General features: G+C 37.1%; 1 protein-coding gene and 1 pseudogene across 3 annotated transcripts; one reads left to right on the plus strand and one right to left on the minus strand.

Annotated features, from left to right (window-relative positions):
* Window positions 1–251: 251 nt before the first annotated feature.
* Window positions 252–1603, plus strand: LOC125220475 (uncharacterized; annotated as a pseudogene).
* Window positions 1604–9181: 7578 nt separating this feature from the next.
* On the minus strand, window positions 9182–15554 carry HASPIN (Protein kinase superfamily protein). 3 transcript variants are annotated; one of them, XM_048122071.2, is made up of 15 exons: window positions 15422–15554; window positions 15216–15339; window positions 15054–15143; window positions 13826–13913; window positions 13070–13593; window positions 12233–12356; window positions 11781–11890; window positions 10970–11081; window positions 10747–10839; window positions 10611–10672; window positions 10396–10526; window positions 10245–10315; window positions 10119–10171; window positions 9760–9826; window positions 9182–9662 (listed from the first exon to the last, which is right to left on the minus strand). In XM_048122071.2, the coding sequence occupies exons 1-15, from the start codon at window positions 15435–15437 to the stop codon at window positions 9528–9530; spliced, it is 1800 nt and encodes a 599-aa protein (XP_047978028.1). In that variant the 5' UTR covers window positions 15438–15554; the 3' UTR covers window positions 9182–9527. The 3 variants fall into 3 exon arrangements, with proteins under 3 accessions (XP_047978028.1, XP_088923383.1, XP_088923389.1); XM_089067257.1 differs by having other exon boundaries at window positions 15054–15339; XM_089067263.1 differs by lacking the exons at window positions 15054–15143; window positions 15216–15339; window positions 15422–15554 and adding an exon at window positions 14045–14073.
* Window positions 15555–21052: the final 5498 nt, after the last annotated feature.

Below are 21052 nucleotides of genomic sequence, written 5' to 3' on the forward strand. Positions count from 1 at the left end.
ATGGAGGTTTTCAGAAGGCAGCAAAGGAGTTTGGAGTGACCCGGAAGACAGTCTATACGATCTGGTTAGAGGCCAAAAAACAGATCCAGAGTGGACTACCTGTCAACATAAGAGACCGTGTTAAAGGCTTCAAGCACAAAGATGAAATTTAGCTTGATACTAACAAGGTAAGATCTCTTTCAATCCTTGAAAGAGGTACCATCCGTAAGTTGGCTGTGAAGCTTGAGTTAAGCAAGACTACCGTAGGCAGGATGGTGAAAGATGGTAGGCTCAGGCCACACACAAATGCAGTTAAGCCACTACTTACTGCCGCAAACAAATTAGCAAGAATGAAATGGGGTCTCACTCATGTTCAACCTGTGGTGTTCAATGGTATGCTCAAATATCACACAATGCACAATGTAGTGCACATTGATGAGAAGTGGTTTTTCATGACTAAGACTACGGATAGATACTACCTGCTGCCAGATGAAGAAGAGCCATATAGATCATGTAAGTCAAAGCGATTCATCACGAAGGTCATGTTTATGTGTGCTGTGTGTAGACCATATATTGCAGAAAATGGAGAAGTCATATTTGATGGAAAAATGGGCATTTTTCCATTCACTACTAAAGAGCCAGCAAAGAGAGGTTCCAAGAACAGACCAAGAGGCACCTTAGAGACAAAGCCCATTCAATCAGTGAACAAGGAAGTCATGAGAGAATGCCTCGTTCAAAAGGTACACTGTTTTTGTTTCCATTTTTCTGCATCCCACTAAAACACATCACATATATATGTGCAGATCATACCAGCAATCAAGGCTAAATGGCCAGAGAATATAAGCAAGGAGATATTCATTCAACAAGACAATGCCAGACCACACATAAACCACAATGATGCAGAATTTCAAGCAGTAGCAAACACAGAGGGTTTCAAATTCCATATCATTTGCCAACCACCTAATTCCCTGATTGTAATGTGTTGGATTTAGGTTTTTTCAGAGCCATCCAGTCTATACAATATGAAAAAGTGGCTAATGGAGTGGATGATTTGCTGAGGAATGTGCAAAGCTCTTTTGATGAACTTAGTGCACAAACACTCAATAATGTTTTCCTAACTCTTCAAGGTTGTCTTACTGAGATATTGAAGGTGGAAGGGGGAAATGGCTACAAAACTCCACACATGAAAAAAGAAAGGTTATCAAGGCTGGGGATACTTCCAATCACTTTGGAGGTTGAGGAAGAGATTGTCAAGGCTGCTGTGGCATACCTTCAATAACCTGATAATGATGTCAGCACATCATATGACATCTCAGGTATCAGTAGAGCTGTAGGCTTCTAAGTGCAGTAAGCATTTTTTGTCAGTTGGGTGTGTAAGCCTCAGGATTAGGTGTGGTTTATGCTACCAACTGTTTTTTGTCATCTTTTGTAAGGCCTCCAGACCTACAAGTGTAGGGGTGGCTTCTAAAGTCCTAATCCCTCAGAAAATTGTCATCATAGGGCAGCCTCCAAACCATACATGTATATGGGGTGGCTTATAAGGCTGCTTAACTAACAACACAGCCTCCTAACCATTGTATAGGGGTGGCTTATGTAATGACTTTGTATGGTTTTGTAAAGAGCATTTTCCCTCAGATAGCATGGTTATATTAACTCAAAAATAAGCCTCCTAACCTAACAAGAGGGGTGGCTTACTAACACATAGCAAAGCATCACATGGAACATATCAAGCAACTCATCATAGGGAGCAGATCAAGTCACACATAAGCCTCCAAACCTAACAAGAGGGGTGGCTTAGTAACACATAGCAAAGCATAACAGATCAGTACTAGCAACTCATCATAGGGAACAAATTAAATCACACATAAGCCTCCTAACCTAACAAGAGGGGTGGCTTACTAACACATAGCAAAGCATCACATGGAACAGATCAATAACATTTCTGAATTAGCATCAGCTCAATATCAGAAGCACAAATCAATAGCAGCAACACAAATAACATCATCTCAATTAGCAACACATGAGCAACAACAATCATAGGGGCAAATGCAAAAAGCCTCCAACCCAACAATCATCCACACCAACACCCACAACCTCTCACCCAACCTACAACCACAGCCTCCAACTCAAGCAAAAAATCACAGCCTCCAACCCATGAAACAACCGCAGCCTCCACGTCCAACAAACAAGCATAGTCTCCAACCCAGCCTCCAACCCAACAAAGAAGCATAGCCTCAAACCCAATCGGAAAACACCAAAATTGAGAGACAACATACTTAGATAAGATCTAAAAACTTGGGCAGAAGAATAGCAAGCATCTGCCTCTCAACGTCAGAGTACACACGGTGGGGGGTGGCTTGAGCTGGATCGATGGGGGAGGCTGGTGGAAAGCCGGAGGGGGTGGCTGGTGGTGGTGGACCGTAGTAGGGGCATCCACAACCACAGTCAACATACTCGGGAATAGCAAGCATCTGCCTCTCAATGCCAGAATACACACGGTGGGGGGTGGCTTGAGCTGGATCGATGGGGGAGGCTGGTGGAAAGCCGGAGGGGGTGGCTGGTGGTGGTGGACCGTAGTAGGGGCAACCACAACCACAGTCAACATACTCGGGAATAGCAAGCATCTGCCTCTCAATGCTAGAATACACACGGTGGGGGGTGGCTTGAGCTGGATCGATGGAGGAGGCTGGTGGAAAGTCGGAGGGGGTGGCTAGTGGTGGTGGACCGTAATAGGGGCAACCACAACCACAGTCAACATACTCGGGAATGGATGCATCAAATTGGGTTTCGGGAACAACAGTGTCGGTTAGGGTTCCGACGACGACAGATTCTCCGATGGCGGAGTCAGATGGCCAAAGATGTTCCGGCGTATCTGGAACGACGAGATCTTCCAGATCTAACAATAAAGAACAAGGAGATGAGTCGGCCGAGTAAGCCATTGCATATGGATCTCTCAAGATCTAGGGTTTTCGACGAAATTGGGGGTGGGGGTGAAATGGTAGAGTCGGTGGGTGGGAGTGAATGTGAATAGGTGGGTGGGAGTGAATGTGGAAAGGTGAGAGTGAAATCGGACAGACCGATTAATTGTGGGTGTTGGGGTGGGTGTGAGGAGTGTTTTTTTTTTTTTTTTTTGCCATTTATGGTTAATTTGAAATGGGTAAAATTATGTGGGACGGACTAAAATGGAATACTGGGTAAAATTATGGGGGACGGAGGGAGTATTTATTTGTGCATGGAGTACTACAATTTTAATTTTCAATAAAAATTGTTGGGAAGTGGTGAGAAAGATAGTGAAGATTTTTGTATCCGAATATAGTGTTGTTGACTGCCAAAAAAGGAGACAAGTCGAAATAATTAGATTTCTTTTCAAATAAACCGTGATTTAAACTTAAAATAATTGTAATTTTCAATTTTAAAAATATTTCTAATAATATGATATATTGTACATAGGGTTCATGAGAAAAAAAAATACAATACACGATGAGATAATTACTTATACTCCCCAATTGGCGTTTCTTTTTATCTATCGCTTCATCAACATTTTTTTTTCTCTTATATATTGTGGAGTGGAGTATCTTTTTATCCAGACTGTCTTTCATCTATTCTTTTTCATATGCCCTACCAGCTGGCCCCTAAAATCGCAGTCGTCATCTGCAATTTCTATTGTCTCGATCCTAGCTAAATCCTAATTGGAAAAAAATAGTGAAATTAAATAATGATTTTTTTTTTGTTTTAAAACAAAAGTTTAAGTGACCTCAATTTTCTTGGGTAACAATTAGTACTCCGTATAAATTAGTACTCTCTTAGGCCATCCACGGTGGGACGAACGATGCGACGGACGATGCATCGTCCGCCACTGTGGCATCGCGGACGATGGGTTAACCATCGTCCGCGCCCAATCGATCGTCTGCGGACGCGTTTTTATTTTTTTATTTAATTTTCAAAACCTATATATACCTCTCACTTTTCACTTCATTTTTCAGTCCTTTCACTCTCAAATTAACACTACATTTTCTACAGTTCAAACAAAATGAATCCCGAAGATTACCAAAGTCCGAATAGTCCGATGTTCGGTGGTGCACGATGGCCGGATACAGAACCCGACGAATACCGGCCATTCGACACCAACGCCCAGTACGATCCCGAGTTCAGCACGGACTCGTACGGGCTGTCAGACATGGAGCCTTCTCCGAACCGCACAACCAGATGGTTACTGCGTATTGGGAGCGCATCGCCGAAAAATACAACGAGGCCAAGCCACCGACCGCCTACAAGCGCCATAGGGAGCAGCTCCGCAAGCACTGGGATCAAATAAAGAAGCAGGTCAATCTGTTCGCGGGGGAGTACGACAAGTGCGAGAGGGAGCTGGCCAGCGGCGAGAGTATGTCGGATGTGCGCGACATAGCGGTGAGATCGTACACGTCATTGTTCGGCGAGTTCAAGCACTACCAGTCCTGGGCGATCTTGAAGGAGAAGCAGAAGTTTGTTGGTGGTGTGCTTCCCCAATCGACGGCGGCGAAGAAGAGGGCATCGAAGTGCATCTTCACTGATTATACAAGCAGCGAAAGCGGCGCATCTCCAATGGACCTCAACAATCCGGTGTTCGAGGATGAGAGTTCCGGCACACCGATGTCCCGGCGTCCCCCTGGCATCAAGGCTGCCAAGGGCAGGGCAAGGCAACCACATCCGCCGCGGCGCCGCCTAACCAGGCCCCAAGCCCGACCCCGAGCGCGACCCCGACCGAGACTTCGGCTGCGTCACATGCCTACACGGATTCGGTGGCCTCATCCGACTACAGGACGTTGTTGGACGCACACAACGCCCTGATACAGGCGACCAACCCGGCTCAAATCGAAAGCATCCAGCGGATGATCGATGGCCTCAGCCGCAGGTTGGGACTACTCTAGACAAGCCGGGGTTTTTTTATATGTTGTGCACTTTTTTTTTAATTTCTTAGTTTGTAACTTTTTTTTTAATTTCTTAGTTTGTAACTTTTTTTTATTTCTTATTTTGTAACTTTTTTTAATTAAGTAAATGTAGGATTTGCCTTAATTGTGTTGTTTTTATTTATTTATTTTGCTTGATATATTTGCATAAATTATATAAATATAAAGTAGAAGTAAAATGCTTAGGACGGGGTTTAGGGCGGTCTATAATCTGCCCCATTGCAGGTGGAAGTGGCGGATGATAAAATACTGACGTGGCGGTGCATTGGGCGTTGCTTAGTCCGTCCAACTGTAGATGCCTTCTCACAATAAGTCTCTATGAATTATGGTCGTGATTATGTATAAATAAAATACAACTATAATGACATAATTTGGTGGACAATATGATCGAGTGTAAGATGGTAGATGGTACAAATGAAGCTAACTCAACTATATGGTAAACATGCCCTGCCTCACCCAAAAAAAAAGGTTAAACCTCAAAGTTGCAATTAAACATAACGATTATGATCTATAACTACAATAATTGAGTAAATTAGGGATGCTACAATTTTAAAATTGGGACTGCAAGTTGATGGTTGGTGATAGTATGAAAAATGTATGTCGTCAATTCTTTGGTAACGTATTTTTGGGCTATACGAATTAAGGATGAAATTATATTTACTACGAATTCATTTGGGGTACAAAGTAATATTTCTGTATATATCTTTACTCAATTTTTACTATGCATGTAATTACCTTAACTGGTTCGAACTCATAACCATTTTAGATCGTTCAATTTTTGTGAAAGAATATATTTAAATTTTGGTGATACTTCAACATGAAAATGCTAAAGCCTTTTCTCTGTTCATGGGCGTGAATTCTCATGATAATGTGATTGTTTATTCAATTGTTATCAAAAAACTGTTTTTTTTATTAAGTTAAGAGGATTCAACATCAATTACATTAGATAGATCAAGCTCGAAATATTTTCTCAGTCAGAAAAAAAGAACATAGTTTGCTCCAAATATATAAAAAATTATAGACGTTCCCAACTTAAGGATATGTTATTAGGGATGTCAATCTAGCCCGAAATCCACGGGCCGACCCGAATTATCCGATAAAATTATAGGGTTAGGGCCGGAAAATCGCAACTCATATTCAAAAGCGGGCTACACGGGCTACACGGGCTTGGGTCAGCGGGTTATGCGGGCTGGCCCGGGTGGGTTGCGGGTTAGCCCACGGGTTGAGCATTTAATGTAAAAATATTATTTTAGATTATATACTTATATGAAATATATTATTTTTGGATTATATTCTTATATTTATATTTGGTAATATAAATATTAAATACTCCCTCCGTCCCAGATAATTTGGGACACTTTGACCCGACACGGGTTTTAAGAAATCTAATGGAAAGTTAGTTGAAAAAGTTGGTAGAATGTAGGTCTTACTTTTAAAGTATTAGTTTTATAATAAAATATGAGTATGAATGAGTTAGTGGAATATGAGGTCCACTACCAAAAATGGTAAAAGTGAAATGAGAAAAATTATGTGGGACGGTCCGAAATGGAATACTGGGTCGAATTATCGGACGGAGGGAGTACAACATTGATATGAAGAATATATGGTAATTATGTCTTCTCTTTCAAATTCAAAGTTAAGGTTATATAAAAATGCATGATTTCCATTTAATTGTAGTAAGATTCATGTGTGCTATTAATTAAACGATATGTTTATCTATTTCGTTTCAATTTTCAATTGCTATTATTTTCTTTCTCTTGATCACTTTGATAATACTTTACTATTTGCGACAATCTGCTTTTTAATAATTTAGAATATTGGATTGAATAGAAAGTACTCCCTCCGTCCCGCTTAAGATGACACGTTTTCCTTTTTAGTTTGTCCCAACTAAGATGACACATTTCCTTTTTTGGAAACTTTCTCTCTCCAATTAATACACTCAACCACTTTTTCTCACTCTCATTAAAATATCCATCTTTCTTTGTCTCTCTACTTTAATACTTACATCCACTTTTTCTCTCTCCAATTAAACACTTTAACCAATAACTCCTAAAATCTCGTGTCGGCTGAGCAATGTGTCATCTTAGCCAGTACGGAGGGAGTAACATATAAGATTACTATTGACCCGAACAGCCCGTGGTTTAGCTCGAAACCCGAAGATTTAGGGTTAGGGCCGAAAATTTATAACCCGAAAAATTCACAGCCCGAATAACCCACACCCAAATAGCCCGACAACCCGAGTGGATTGGCCCGAACCCGAGCGGATTAGCTCAATTGACATCCCTAGATATTTATATGGGAACGTACTAATATACTAACTAATTTTAAAATGCTAATGTGCATCCAATCTCGTCCTGCCACGTGGTACGAAAAATGAAATATTATAAAACTAAAATATATACATTTGTAGAAGCTGTGGATAGATTTCGGCATATTGCATTTTAATTATAGGCAGATTGCATTTTTTATTGTTGAGTTTTGCATTTTATATATAGATTGTTTAATTTGCATTTAATATATTAGACATATTGCATTTATATATAGTTTATTTTGCATTGTAAACAATTTATGTTAAAATGCAAAATTCAACTATATAAAATGCAATTTGCGGAAATGCATATAAAGCTTCACAAATGTATATTGCATTTTAGTGTTTGCAATATTGCATTTTTCATGCCACGTTACAACACGAGATTGGATGTAAGTTAATTAGCACTCTAATTAAGGATCCACCTAGTGCTCCCCTAATGAATATAATTTTTAAATATAGTGTAATTCAGAAAGATTTGACATTGCATGAAGTAGCTTTAAATTCTTAGAGCAATTACTCTATTCATTAAAATATCTACAAATCAACACAGTTAAAAGTCACTAATCCGCTAATATAATAGATATCCTCGGTAATTATAAAAAAAGAAAGATATCACATTAGAGGAGTATATCTTTTATTGCAATACCCAATGATTGCAAATAATGATATTTCACAACCACTAGGTCCACTGCACACTTTCGCACTCATCAAATATTCAAACGTAATTGTAAAATTTGAATTTGAAATTTTATTTTTATGTTTTTGGACGATGGGATCCAATATCAAACTAGCATATTCGATCTAGTATTTCAGACATTTTTTTGGTCATAAATTATCCGCTTCATGGGCGTGCAACAAATTATATTTTGTGTATATGCTATAGATTTTAGAATAAGAGTCCAACTATAGTTTGCAGTTTGCACCTAGCTAGGATTTGTCTTTGCCGAATAAGCGGCTACTTTTTCCGTTATTCTTGCCTAATTTTCAGGAGCAAATCTCCCTTTAACATATGCTAATCATTTTCCTTCATACTCAATCTATATCTTCATCATAGTGTTAATCGTTTTCATGCGAACTTTTATAAACAAATATTTCAACTCAAAAAATCATGTGAATTTACTTCTCCACAACTCGAACATTGCACATGATTCATATCAATTCAGCAAAGCAAATATACACGTAACTATGCAATATTTTCTTATTTAGGCTAGTTCTAAATAACAAAATTTTGAACAACTAAACACTGTTAATAACGTAGACCTCATAATCAATTAACACCATTTCTATTATATTTTCACTTTTTCTCTCTTATTTAACTGCATGATAAAACTCATGTTCTTTCAAATTGTTCTAGTTTTATGTGATGGAGAGAGTATAAAACTACAATGTTAGTCTAGTTTTGCTTGAGCCAAAGACAAAAGCAAAAGAAAGATAAACATCATCTAATAGTTATGTAAATTAGCTGCACTATATGCTTAGTCCACCTAAACTTAATCCACAAGTAATCAAATTTGATTAGGTGGACTAAGTAATCCAAAAGAAAGATAACTTACTGGCTGCTCTATCTTTTTTTCTTCCTTTTCGGCGCACCAAAAATCAAATGAGATAACTTATTAGTATGTTTTGTGGCCATATTTGGTAGGGGTGATAACTCATCTAGGGATATTTTTATTCATGGATTTCCATCCCTAGATGAGTTATCACGCATATTAAACATGCTGTCAAAAGTGAGAAAACTAGAGTTTTAGTATGAAAATTGCATATTATATGAAGTAAAAAACAAAAGACTTCCCAAATCTGTATATGACAAATTTATATTCTTTTATGAGGAATACACAACATATTGATAAAAAAAATGATAAAAAATAATCTAATAACCAAGTAAAAATTGATAAAAACAATTCAAAACAAAACTCTATTTTTACGTGAGCTGGATTTTAACCCATCCACATAAGCTTTTGTGTTCATCACTTTATATAAAAAGATTAATTTTTTTTGCGTGCATGCGTGTTCAAGATATAAAGATCCCCTCCATGTGGTCATCAACTCCCTCCCAATCCAAAAGCATTGAATCTGACTCACCCCAGCATCATCCTAAAGCAGCATACAAATTCTTGCAAATACAATCCTTTTTTGTAACATCTACTAATTTTATACTACTAACAATAACAATTTCCTGCTAAACATCAGAATCAAAGATTTCCTGCTATTACCTAAACCACTATATTGTTGGTGGCTATACACTAAAATTGCATAAATCATCAAAACACCTGCAGTTATACTAACATGCTTCAGCTGCTGCTTGGTGATTCTTTGATAAATAAGTCGCTGAAGAAAGGATCCTGCACGCACTGCTTAGCTGAATCATAAGTATTCAAGCGTTTCTTCAGAGACCGTAGTTCTCTCTCATCTTTGGATGTTCTCTCCTGAGAAATTAAAATATGTGAGTCACACCTTAACATAGTTTAAATAAGTGAGTCTACTGACTGAATGAACTATATTAGTTGCCGATTAAAGACTTACAAAGGATTTCTTCAATAGCAAGATGTCAACCAAGTACTGCAGCCATAACACATTGGTCTTCGGGAAACTGTAGATCGTTACCAAAGAACAAATTAAACTTTGGGCAAAAGATTCTCAAATGAAAAACTGTAGTTTTTCATGCTTGAATAGTAAAATCAGGTCTTCTCACAGTTGCCGAATTGAACTCATGAAACTTTTTTAAAAAGTTAAATATGTACTAACAAATTTGAGGATCTCATGACCTAAAGGGTTAAGGGTTGAAGTCGTAACAACACCTTTCACGTCGATCTACCAAATTGCAACCATGAGTAATAATTGTGGGTAAACTATAAAGAAAAGGGAATCTGTGACATTTTTACCTTCCTTCCCAACATTCATCCGTCACATCCCTCATCTTCCTATAAGTATCTGCCTGCATTTATTATTATGAATCATTTTATCATTAACTCTGGCCAAAAGCTAATAAGTGTGACTTGGTTTCTTACTTGTTTATCTCCTTTTGTACCCTGGAAAATCACTGGGTCTGATGATAGGTCGAGAAAGAGTATATCTTCACCTGTGGATGCATCATACTTTAGCTGTATTATCTTTGCAAAATGGGTGCCATAGTGTTGAAATAAGTAGATAATCTTTTACCTGTATTCATCCTTGAGAGGGTGAAATCAATAATGGATATGACCAATCCAGAAGTTTTTATTAGCAGCTTTTTTCCTTCAAGAATGAATTGCAGAGCAGCAGGCTCTTTACGAGTTAACAGAATGTTACCCCTGTTCAAAATATACACCTTTTAAAAAAAATATCAAGCAACAGGACATAATATGTTGCAAATATTGAAAATATAACAACTTAACCAGTGCAAATCCCTGTGTTCAAATTCATAAGCAGCCTCTGCCACAGCCAGTGCCAAAGTGACCTGCAATATATAGTTAAAGCCATGGTAATGCTTAGAAACTAACATTTCACCCAAAAAGACATATGAACTCCTACCTGAACTAATAAACTTCGGGCTTCCTCAAAATTAAAAAGCACAAAGCTTTCAAGATCCCGACCACCATGTTGTTGAACAAAAACTACATAGCACTGTAAACAAAATCCTCAGCTGACATAGAGGAAACAAAATAAAGGCAAACAACACCCTGAACTTTCAAGTATTAATGAAATATTATTATGAACGTGATAAAGCTTATCCAAAATGTCATTGAAGGCATACCTGATCAGAAGAAAATTCCTTAGGGTTATCATTTTCTGAATGATTCTTCACATCCCAGTCTTCCCATGCTCTTATTAGATTACAATCGTAACATCCTTGGCAAACCCTCAAACTAATGACAACATGAAATGATAAATACGGTTTAATTCTTCTTAACGAAGTTGTTGATCGAGCCATAAACTAACTGCTAGTGCTTTTTTTAAGATGGGAAGTAACATCCTGTACAGTTAACATTTTCTATGCAAATTGTAATACAAGAAAGATATGCAGAATTTAACTGAAGTCAAAAGGCAGATATACTGATTATAAAAAAAAAAAGTTTCCCATTAAGTCAAATGAATTAATACATAAGAAACTGAAGCCATTACATTTCAAGAAAATTATAAATTACATACCAAACACTCTGTAAATTGCATTCAGCATAGAGGCAATGGAACAACAAATATCCAAAACGAAAATATCCTTTCTTTACTACTTCAGACCAGGGGAACCTCATGATACATGTTTGTCAAGTTTTCAGCCTTTATGCCAAATTAATGAGTATCCGTTCAATGTTCATATATATCAATATTTATTTCAGGGTTAATATTCGAATATGATTCAAGTTCTAAAGATATAGTAGCAAGTTTCCTAAACCAAAAGGTAGTTATTCATCATAGATCAAGTAAATACAACATTTTAAGAATAAAGCTAACAGCATGGCCTATAAACAGTAATGCTATTTATGGAAAAAGAAAATTCCCAGCAAACAAGCATTTGCTTTTAAAAGAGAAAATTAATATATGCCGCTAACAAGAAAAGGAAAGCTTACTCGATAGTCTGTATGAAGGAGGTGCAAGCATTAGATACATCACCCTCGAGTCCTCTAAGGTGATTGAGGGTGCATGAAAGAACAACCTCCTCCAACAGTTCTTCTGCTTTCTGAAGCATGCCAATGTAGTAGGATCAAAAACTTGACTTATAAGACATATAGATCTTAGACCAAAATGTTACAATCCTACGATACAATTGCTGTGGGGGTATTATATTACATGTCGCAACACTAGCAAATTTCTCAGCAACAGAGAGTCAGATTAGCAGGAACCTAAAAGCAGCTAGAAGTAGAGACAAGAATTGTCATAGAACAAGTAAAGTAACTTTGATTCTAGGAGCTTGTAGAACATTAGAAAAATGGCCAATAGTTGTAAATCCCCAGACAAATTGACCTATAAAATGTAACTTCATATAATTTCCAGTTTACCTAAAAGTAATGAATAATTATACCTTCTGAACTTCACCATTGACAAGCGAATCTCCACCAAATGGGACAATTTTACAAACTGTATTGCCAACCTTAAAAGCTTCTCCATATGTTCCCTCCCCAACCTTGGAGATATTCTCTCTTTCACTAAATCCAAACATTTTATTTCCATGAGTAAGAAACTAAGATACAGATAAAAGTTGTAGCAAGCATGAAGTCACTATTCATAATGATAATTTGCTGCATCATTTGCAAATGCAAAGTAATTATGCACTTATGTCAAGCTTTTAAAACTTAGAGTAGGAATCACTCTAAGACCAAGGGGAAAATGACTGGAGTGATCTACAAGATAACCCCCAGCTTGATTTCACAACAGTTTTCTCCCAAGTCAACCATAAGGTAGATTTAGACCAAGCCTAAAAAACAGGATTTTCATCTTAAGATTTCTCTTTGGCTTCCAACTCCTCCAGCATATTGACAATAAAATTTCATAGCTAAATGTACTTTGGATAAACACAAGAGTTTACAGCTGGACATTAATCAACCTAACAGTCCTGTAGACATAAGCAAAATCAATGTTACAAAATGAAGTATTTATGCCCTTTTCAAAGGTCTCAGAATCCATATCTATTCAGTGATCTCTGATCAGGATATTACTATTAAATTGGTACAAAAAGGCAGGCCACTTTAGAAAATGATAGCATAAGATTAGCAGATGCACACAAACCTAGAGGCTTGAGAGTTCATCATCAAAATTTACTGTAATTTGGAAGCAGTAAATCATAAGGATGCTAAATATATTGAAATTAATACAAACTGAGATAGGAAAGTATATTCAGCAGAACAGGAAGGGAACAAACCAGTAACTAGTCAACATCTCCGTCAATGTTGAAGGGATTGACTGACCACAAGCAGTCAATAAGGCGGAAAATGAATCCCAGGCATGACTATCAAGTGAAGAAGGCCTTGAAGTCAAAGAGAGTTTGCTAACAGCAACTCCAATATCTTCACATGTGTCCTCAAGCATGCTGGATGAAGGCTTCTCATTCAAGCTTGATCTAAGCTTTTGCTGAGTAGAATCTTTGGTAAACCGAACTCCTAGATATTCCTCTCCTGGAGTCTTTATGGTTGAAGATGAAACATCAGATTCCAATATCTTTGAAAGCGAACCAGAAAATGCATATGTTTGGCTTAATTTCTTGGAGATCAGCCATTTCCGCAATACTGAGGATAGATGGGAGATGACAACTTCCTGAACTTGGGTGCCCATGGTCCAGGTACTAGGTCTCTTTGGTGAGGGGCTTTCTTCTAGCAATTCAAAATCATCGACCTCTTGAAAATAAGCTCGCTCTTTGTCATAATTGGGAAGCTCTATGCATTTCCCCTGTCAAAACAGAGAGAGGAGGGTTGAGAAGGAATCAATAAACAATACAGGTTTTCTTCACACTGATCGCTGTTAGTAACTTAGTTTCATTGCACTCTAGCAGTTGACTGTCCCAATATACAAGTACATGATACTAGATAAGAACCAACTGATGCCGATAATATCATTAAAAAGTATTAACTCAAGGACAAAATTCCTCAACGGAGTAAGAGAAACTGGCAGCCGGACATACTCTAGGGAGTGGTGGTTTAGCATTTCTCCTAGGTTTTCCTTGTTTTGGTTGATCCACACATGCATTGGCAGCAATGCTTGTCCTTCCTCTGTCAAAGGAAACCAACATTTGCCAACTGTTAGCATAGTAAACTTTTTTTTTAACAAATACATAAGATGACTAGACTTTTAAGAGCAAGCACTAATATTGATCTTAAAAGTAAATAATAGTGTGACAAACAAAGATGGTCTCATAAGCCAATAAACCAATATTATAGTGGCACAGTACTCAAGATTGAAGCTAGCAACAAAAGATGGTCTCAAAAGCCAATATTATAGTGGCAAAATACATCAATAACTGATAAAAGGGTCTTTAGCTTTCCCTCTTCTCCAATCTTGCTTTCATGTGAAATATATTGTTACACTTTATTACTGACATTTATTTTTATCCATTTCATCATTTACTTTTTTGCACTGCATGCTTTGACCTACACAGTTCATCACCCTTATCTTTATAATTAAGTGACCAACTGTAATCTTAGTGATACTCTTCAAGGAAACTGACACTTAAGCCTTGCAATAAATAAAAAATCTGCTGTTTCTATTGTTCTCTCCTTGTCTAGTAGTTGCCACTTGAAAACCCCATCATCATGGAAAAAAAAGGAGTTAGTCAACTCACATGTTCAATTCCCGTGTTTTACATAAAAGCATTTGGCCTTGCCTGATCACAAGGTACTATTAAGTGAAAGTGAAATATATACATTTACTTGTTCACTAAATAATCTAGTTTCTATCTTAACTGTGTTATTAGATTTTAGTGCATATTACTTGTTTCAATTGCCATACCAAGGAAGATGTGCGCTTAGTCAGTTCAATCTGTTTATTAGTAGTAGCTATTCATTTTATAATTACTCTATCTTCCAGAAATTAGGTACTGAGGAAGATGGATATGCATATTTTGGGATTCATGAGGCACAGATGCGTTCCGCCACCCTGCATTTCTTCCTAAATTATCTCATACTATAAATTCAAATGCTACTAATGTTTAACTTTGTCCAAACAATGAACAAACTTGCTGACAAACAGTATCTTCTGGAATGGGTCTAATCTATTTAGGAACAGTGTGCTTACCAGTTCTAGCTACTTAGTGCCCACAACATAAGAGCACAGAGATGAACAGGAAGGCAAAGAAAGAAAAGTCGGATAAAATTGAGCTCATTACCGCATAAGCCCCAAAATATAGAACCAACCTAGTGGAAAGAGACCGATTCCAACTCACGCGCTTCACCGGCAAAATACTCTTACGAGTCCCATCCCTGCTGCTTGAATTCGATTGCCTCCTGCCAACAAAATAATCGAAAGAATTAACCCCATAGATAGTCAATTTTTGTATATAGCGTACAGAAACAAACCTCGGTAAAACATCCTGAGGGATAGAATGAGGTTTTCGTCTCCGATAGACGATTGCAGGCTCCGAATCTTCAATTGGTCGCTTATGCTCCTCTTCTTCTGATACGACTTCTGCCCAGAGATCAACTAGCAAGGAAATACGGCGATCAAATTAAAATCAGTGTGAGAAACCTATCTCAGCTCTGTATGTGAATGCAGGTAAGCTCACCTGTTCGTGACGCCATAGTGATGTTTGAATTTGGGGGAACGGAACGGCTACGCCTGCATTGGCTAAATCAGTAGGCATTTGATCGTTGGGCGGGAAATGTCTTCTCTCCAGTTATTTCGCCTCCAGTTTTATCCGGTTAGAAGTGTATGATATAGAGATATAGTCAGTCCAAATGTTTGATGATCTAATAACGCTCTTTGAGTTTTGAAAATTTTGAAATTCCCACACCTGAAAAACTGTGATTTTAGCCACTTATAAAATGGAGTAATTAAATTTAGGGGAATAAATGTCCTACATCCTAAATTCATCTATCCAAATATACAGCGTCCCAAGCTAGTTGAATCATATTCCTTTCGATAAGAACTTTATTTCATCTCTTAAGTTACTCTTTATTCATCTCTCCTAGAGCATGTTCACTATACAAGAATTGGGCAATTCTTGGCTCAGTTGGGGAAATTATGGCCGTTCACCTTCCACTAATTAATTGTTGAGGGCCTTAGAGCATCCGCAGCGGTGCTCAAAACGACGTCCGTCCGTCCGTGCCAGCGGTAAGTCTGTCGCTGCGAGCCGTCCGTCCGTGCCAGCTGAGCACCCTTACGTGGCGTGTTCTGATTGGCCAACGGCATAGCCGTTGGCATATTCAATTTTTTATTTTTTTATTTTTTTAAAATCGAAATTAATTTAAAAAAAAGTTTTAAAATAAAAAAAAAATACTTTCTCACTTCCCAAAAAATTATATCCGTTTTCTACCCACCCACTTTTTAGTTTTTAGGATTTTAATTATGTAATTTTTTATTTTTTAATGTATTTTTATAATGTAGAAATGTTTTTAGTAATTGAAGTATTTAAATTGAATTATAGAATGTTGGGACCCTTGAGCTTGTCCTTAGCTAAGAGCACGGATGTGAGTGGTGTGCTCTTAGCTAAGGACAAGGAGTAAAAGTGGGTCCGGGCCCACTTCCGTACTCTTAGCTAAGAGTACGGATGGGGATGCTCTTACAATTGGGGTGGGGTCCGCACTATTTATGCCAATTGAGGAAGAATTGTAATCTTACATAATAGGTACTCCCTCCGTCAGCGATTAGGAGTCCCGGTCACTTTTGCACACCTATTTTATAAAAATGATAAAAAATAGTTAAAGTGGAAAAATGGTAAAGTAAAAAAGAGAATAATGCTGAGAAGACTCTTGTCAACATTATTCTCTCTCTTACTTTACCATTTCTCCACTTTAACTATTTTTTATAATTTTTATAAAACGGGTGCGCAAAATTGACTGGGACTCCTAATCGCGGACGGAGGGAGTAAGATTTGTCTGTGCATTGAAAAGTGCACCAAGAAATAGACTTAGTTTTACACACTTGTCTCACTTTTCTACCTGTTCACCTTTCCACCTTTCTACTTGAATGGATAAATTTGTCAATCCATAATTCTATTAGGTCAAAGTCTTTATTTTGGGTAATATGTGGCTAATTATGGCTCAATTCTTGGAAAATTTAATTCTTCCAAATGTTAGAAATGCAAATCTTTTGTAGTTAACATTACTTTATTACATTTCTTACTAAACTCTCTTCATTTTAACTTTTAACAAATCAATTTCTTAAATCCTGTGCCCAAAAAAAATGCTTCAACCACCTTGGGACGAAAGTAGTATTACTTTATAAGCTACGGTGCCAAGGAAATATAGAGCCTTTAATGTTTGACATAATACGAAAATTCGTATGAAAGCAATGGGTTTAGGTTAAGTCTTACTAGATTCATGCTCTTATTGGATTGACTAGTAGCTATATTCACTGCACCATTTTTATTTTTGCTTCAGCACAAGTAGTTAGAGGCCAATTGCAATACTTAGCACTGGAGCAGCCATTGCAACCAAATACACAACTTAAGGTATGGTGGCATCGCCAAAACCTTTTTTGAGCACAAAGAATACAACTTGGCCCGGCACCAAAAACCTTTTTTGAGCACAAATAATACAACTTGGCCTCATCCTCGTGGGATTGAACCCTCATTATCATTGTGCTAACCTTAGTAATACCTCAGACAATTGGAAACATAACACTGATTCGGCCGATTCGTTAGTAATGATGATCAATGGAGATGATTTGATTTGATAATGTGGACGGATAATGAGGGGATTTAATTTGATATGCGACGGCTGCAAGACCTATCACACATTGTTGAACTGTCAAAAGGGGCATTGAGTATGATGCCCTAGTGTAGATAGATCTAAGTTGTGAATTTCTTGAAGACCGATAGTCAATTTTTAGTTGTAAACAAATAAATGTTAATGTTGTTTTATTTATATGTACTTTGTATTACTAGTTTTAGATTACGAAGTTCAATCATTTCTTGTAGTCGCTCTATTACTTGAATGGTGAAGACCAATGGCGAAGCCACGTTGGGGTCAGGGGGCCATGGTCCTCCAATCATTTTCTTGTTTACCGACCGATATATTGTATACGCAAACTACAATCAGCATGTGATTTCAGTCTTGCAGTTGGTTGCGGACGCCATCATGCGAACCGGATGTCACGAGTTTGACTCTCCTTTGGCGCCTTTTTCTTCTTCTATCTGTTTATGCATTATTGCTTTACGTTTTTAGGTATAATTTCTATTTGTTCTATTTTATACCATTATTTATGTTAATTTAAAATCTCTGTCACTTCATAATTGTTTTCTTCCATAATTATACATTATAATGTGGGGATGTGCTATATTGCTGACTTTTTAAGTTGATAACTCTGCTAACTCATCAACGCAGTGTATTAAAAATGTCAACACAATATATTGAAATGTCAACAAAATTATGTGTTGGCATATTAATGTCATCATGTTGACATTTTTAATACATTCCGTTAATGAGTTAGCATAGTTAGCAACTTAAGAAAGTTAACAATTGATCACACGGCATTATAATTTGTATATTATGTTTCTTTTTGCTTTCTATTTTTTGAAACATAATTTCTATTTGTTCTTTTTTACACCATTAATTATGCTAATTTAAAATCTTTGTCATTTCATAATTGTTTTCTTCCATCATTATACATTATAAATTGTTTTAAAAACTATTTCATTCTATTTGTTGAAATTTATGTTTTTGTTTATATTTTATTTGGTGGACATTTAAACATCATATTCTATTTATTAAAATTTATATTTTTGTTTATATTTTCTATCGTGGACATTTAAACATCATAAAAACATTGTTTTCAATCATTATACTTACGTAAATATTGAAAATACTGAGTATTTCGAGCTTCCGACATCACCTGCATCGAATAAACCATATAACTTTTAACCATGACTTGGGGGGCCTATCATAAAAATCCTGGTTTCGCCACTGGAGAAGACTCTGATGTTTAACAAAATTTCCAACTTATACATGTGATTGTTGTCTCAGTCTAGGAGGATTTACTGTACTATTGAAGTCGAGAGGATGGCAATGTTGCTTATCCCAAAACGAAGATTGATTAAAACGACATATAAAATTATACTTTGAAGTCATTCAATCAAGCTTTTCGGCGCTTCGTTCTTGAGTTTTGTCCCCATTTTGTATTATGGATTTGCTACTGAGTCTCGTGCTTAGCTTTCGCTTATACTTTTGATTTTTATTTTTTTTTCACTTTTGATAGTCTTGTTAATGATGTGTTAAAAATAATTATTGGATGAAGCACTTGATATTTTTTTATTTATTCATGCACAAGTTTGAGGTCTACATAATCTTCCATCTTTTGTTTCGAGAGAAAAATCGGAAACCATAAATCCTAAAATTAGGTGATGTGTTTTGCGATTGGAGAAGAAGCCTAATTTTGTTGTTTTTATGCAAGTCTGTTTTTTTTGTAATTAAGTATGCAAAACAAGAATAAAGTATAAACTCCAAAAATAAGTAAATTGCGAATTATTTATTAGAAAGAAGGGGTGTTAATTTTTTTTAGGGAGAAGACACCCAAAACTTAATGATATGGAGCAATTAGAATTCCCTAAAATAGAAGGACAGTTTTATGTTTGCTGACAGCTGCAAAACTGTGCTTGCACGCGTATATATCTACAATTTTTGTTTTTATGAGGAGGACAAAAATCTCTATATCTTTTAGTTGATTTATGGAAACTTTTTAATTTACTTGTAGCATTAAAAGTAATTAAATTACAAGTAGTAAACCAAGAAGACGAAATGGCCGTTCTATAACATAGCCGGTCAACTTCAATATTGAATGAATTTAAGGAAATAATAAGCAGTGAAGATAGTTCAAGGATGACAAATGCAGTTACCATATCAATATTTAATGTTTTAAGGTCAGCATTCAGCATTGCTGTCTTTATGTTTTATCCCTTCCTCGAATTTAATTCAAACAATCAAGGACAAAAATTGCACATGATTAGGTAATTTCCCTTTCTCTCGTGGATAGAGTAGTGAGCTCAGGAAAAATATCAAGAACCACTATACCATTTGTGTGTGTATAAATGAATATAAGAAAATCCAAAATCAAAATGTATGCTTCCGTTTTACTGTTTGTGTTTTATTACCGTTTCTCTGTGCTGTGTTTTTAAGAGCACTCCCAATGGAGTTCCCTTATTTCTCCCTTATTTCTCCCTAACTCCTGCCACATCAGCGCCACATCAGCATCACATTTTATCCCCAGTTTTTAGCCAACCCCTACAATGGTTTCTCCCTTATTTCTCCCTTATTTCTCCCTAACTCAACATTTCATTTTTACATCATCACTAATTTAATTGTTTTATTTTTATATATAATAAAGCTAGCTTATTTAATTTATAAAGATAAATCAAATAAATAGTAATAAAGTTCGTTGTATTAAACACGGGTACACATTACAACGAAGAAAATTAAAAAAAAAAAAAGTACACGAATGGAAATAAAAAATCAAAAAAAAAATTCAAAGAAAAAAAAATTCAAGGGCGGTGGGCGCGGTTTCTATTTGCCCACAATTCTTCGATGATATCGTGTTGTAGTGCTTGATGGGCCTCCTTCTGGTGTATGTCCATGAACGCCTGGAACCGTTCATGTTCGTTGTGCGGTACACCCTGGCGGGCGGACTCGGTTGAGACACCGTGACTCGATGATGCAACACTTGGGTCGTTGGTGACGTCGAGGACGCCTTCGTGTTCATCTTCGATGATCATGTTATGCATGATGATGCACGCATACATGATATCGGCAATATCCCCCTGGTAGAAAAAGCGCGTCGGACCCTTTACCAGTGCAAATCGCGATTGGAGCACCCCAAATGCCCTCTCCACATCCTTGCGCGCAGACTCTTGCGCTCGGGCAAAATACCTTCTTCTATCTCCGAGTGGGCATCTGATCGTCTTCAGAAACACGGGCCATTGCGGATAGATGCCGTCAGCCAGGTAGTACCCCATGTTATGCACATTGCCATTGGCCGTGAATTCGATGGAGGGGCCTAATCCGTTGATCCGCTCGTTGAAAAGGGGCGAGGAATTGAGAACATTTAGGTCGTTGTTCGACCCGGCTATACCAAAATAAGCATGCCAAATCCAAAGCCGTTGGTCGGCAACGGCTTCAAGAATGATGGTGGGATGCGTACCTTTGTAGCCGGTAGTAAACTGGCCTCGCCACGCGGTTGGGCAGTTCTTCCACTGCCAGTGCAT

Source organism: Salvia hispanica, chromosome 1 (genome assembly GCF_029641045.1).
Source record: "Salvia hispanica isolate PSC_SH4W2 chromosome 1, Shi_PSC_v1, whole genome shotgun sequence".
Lineage (NCBI taxonomy): Eukaryota > Viridiplantae > Streptophyta > Magnoliopsida > Lamiales > Lamiaceae > Salvia > Salvia hispanica.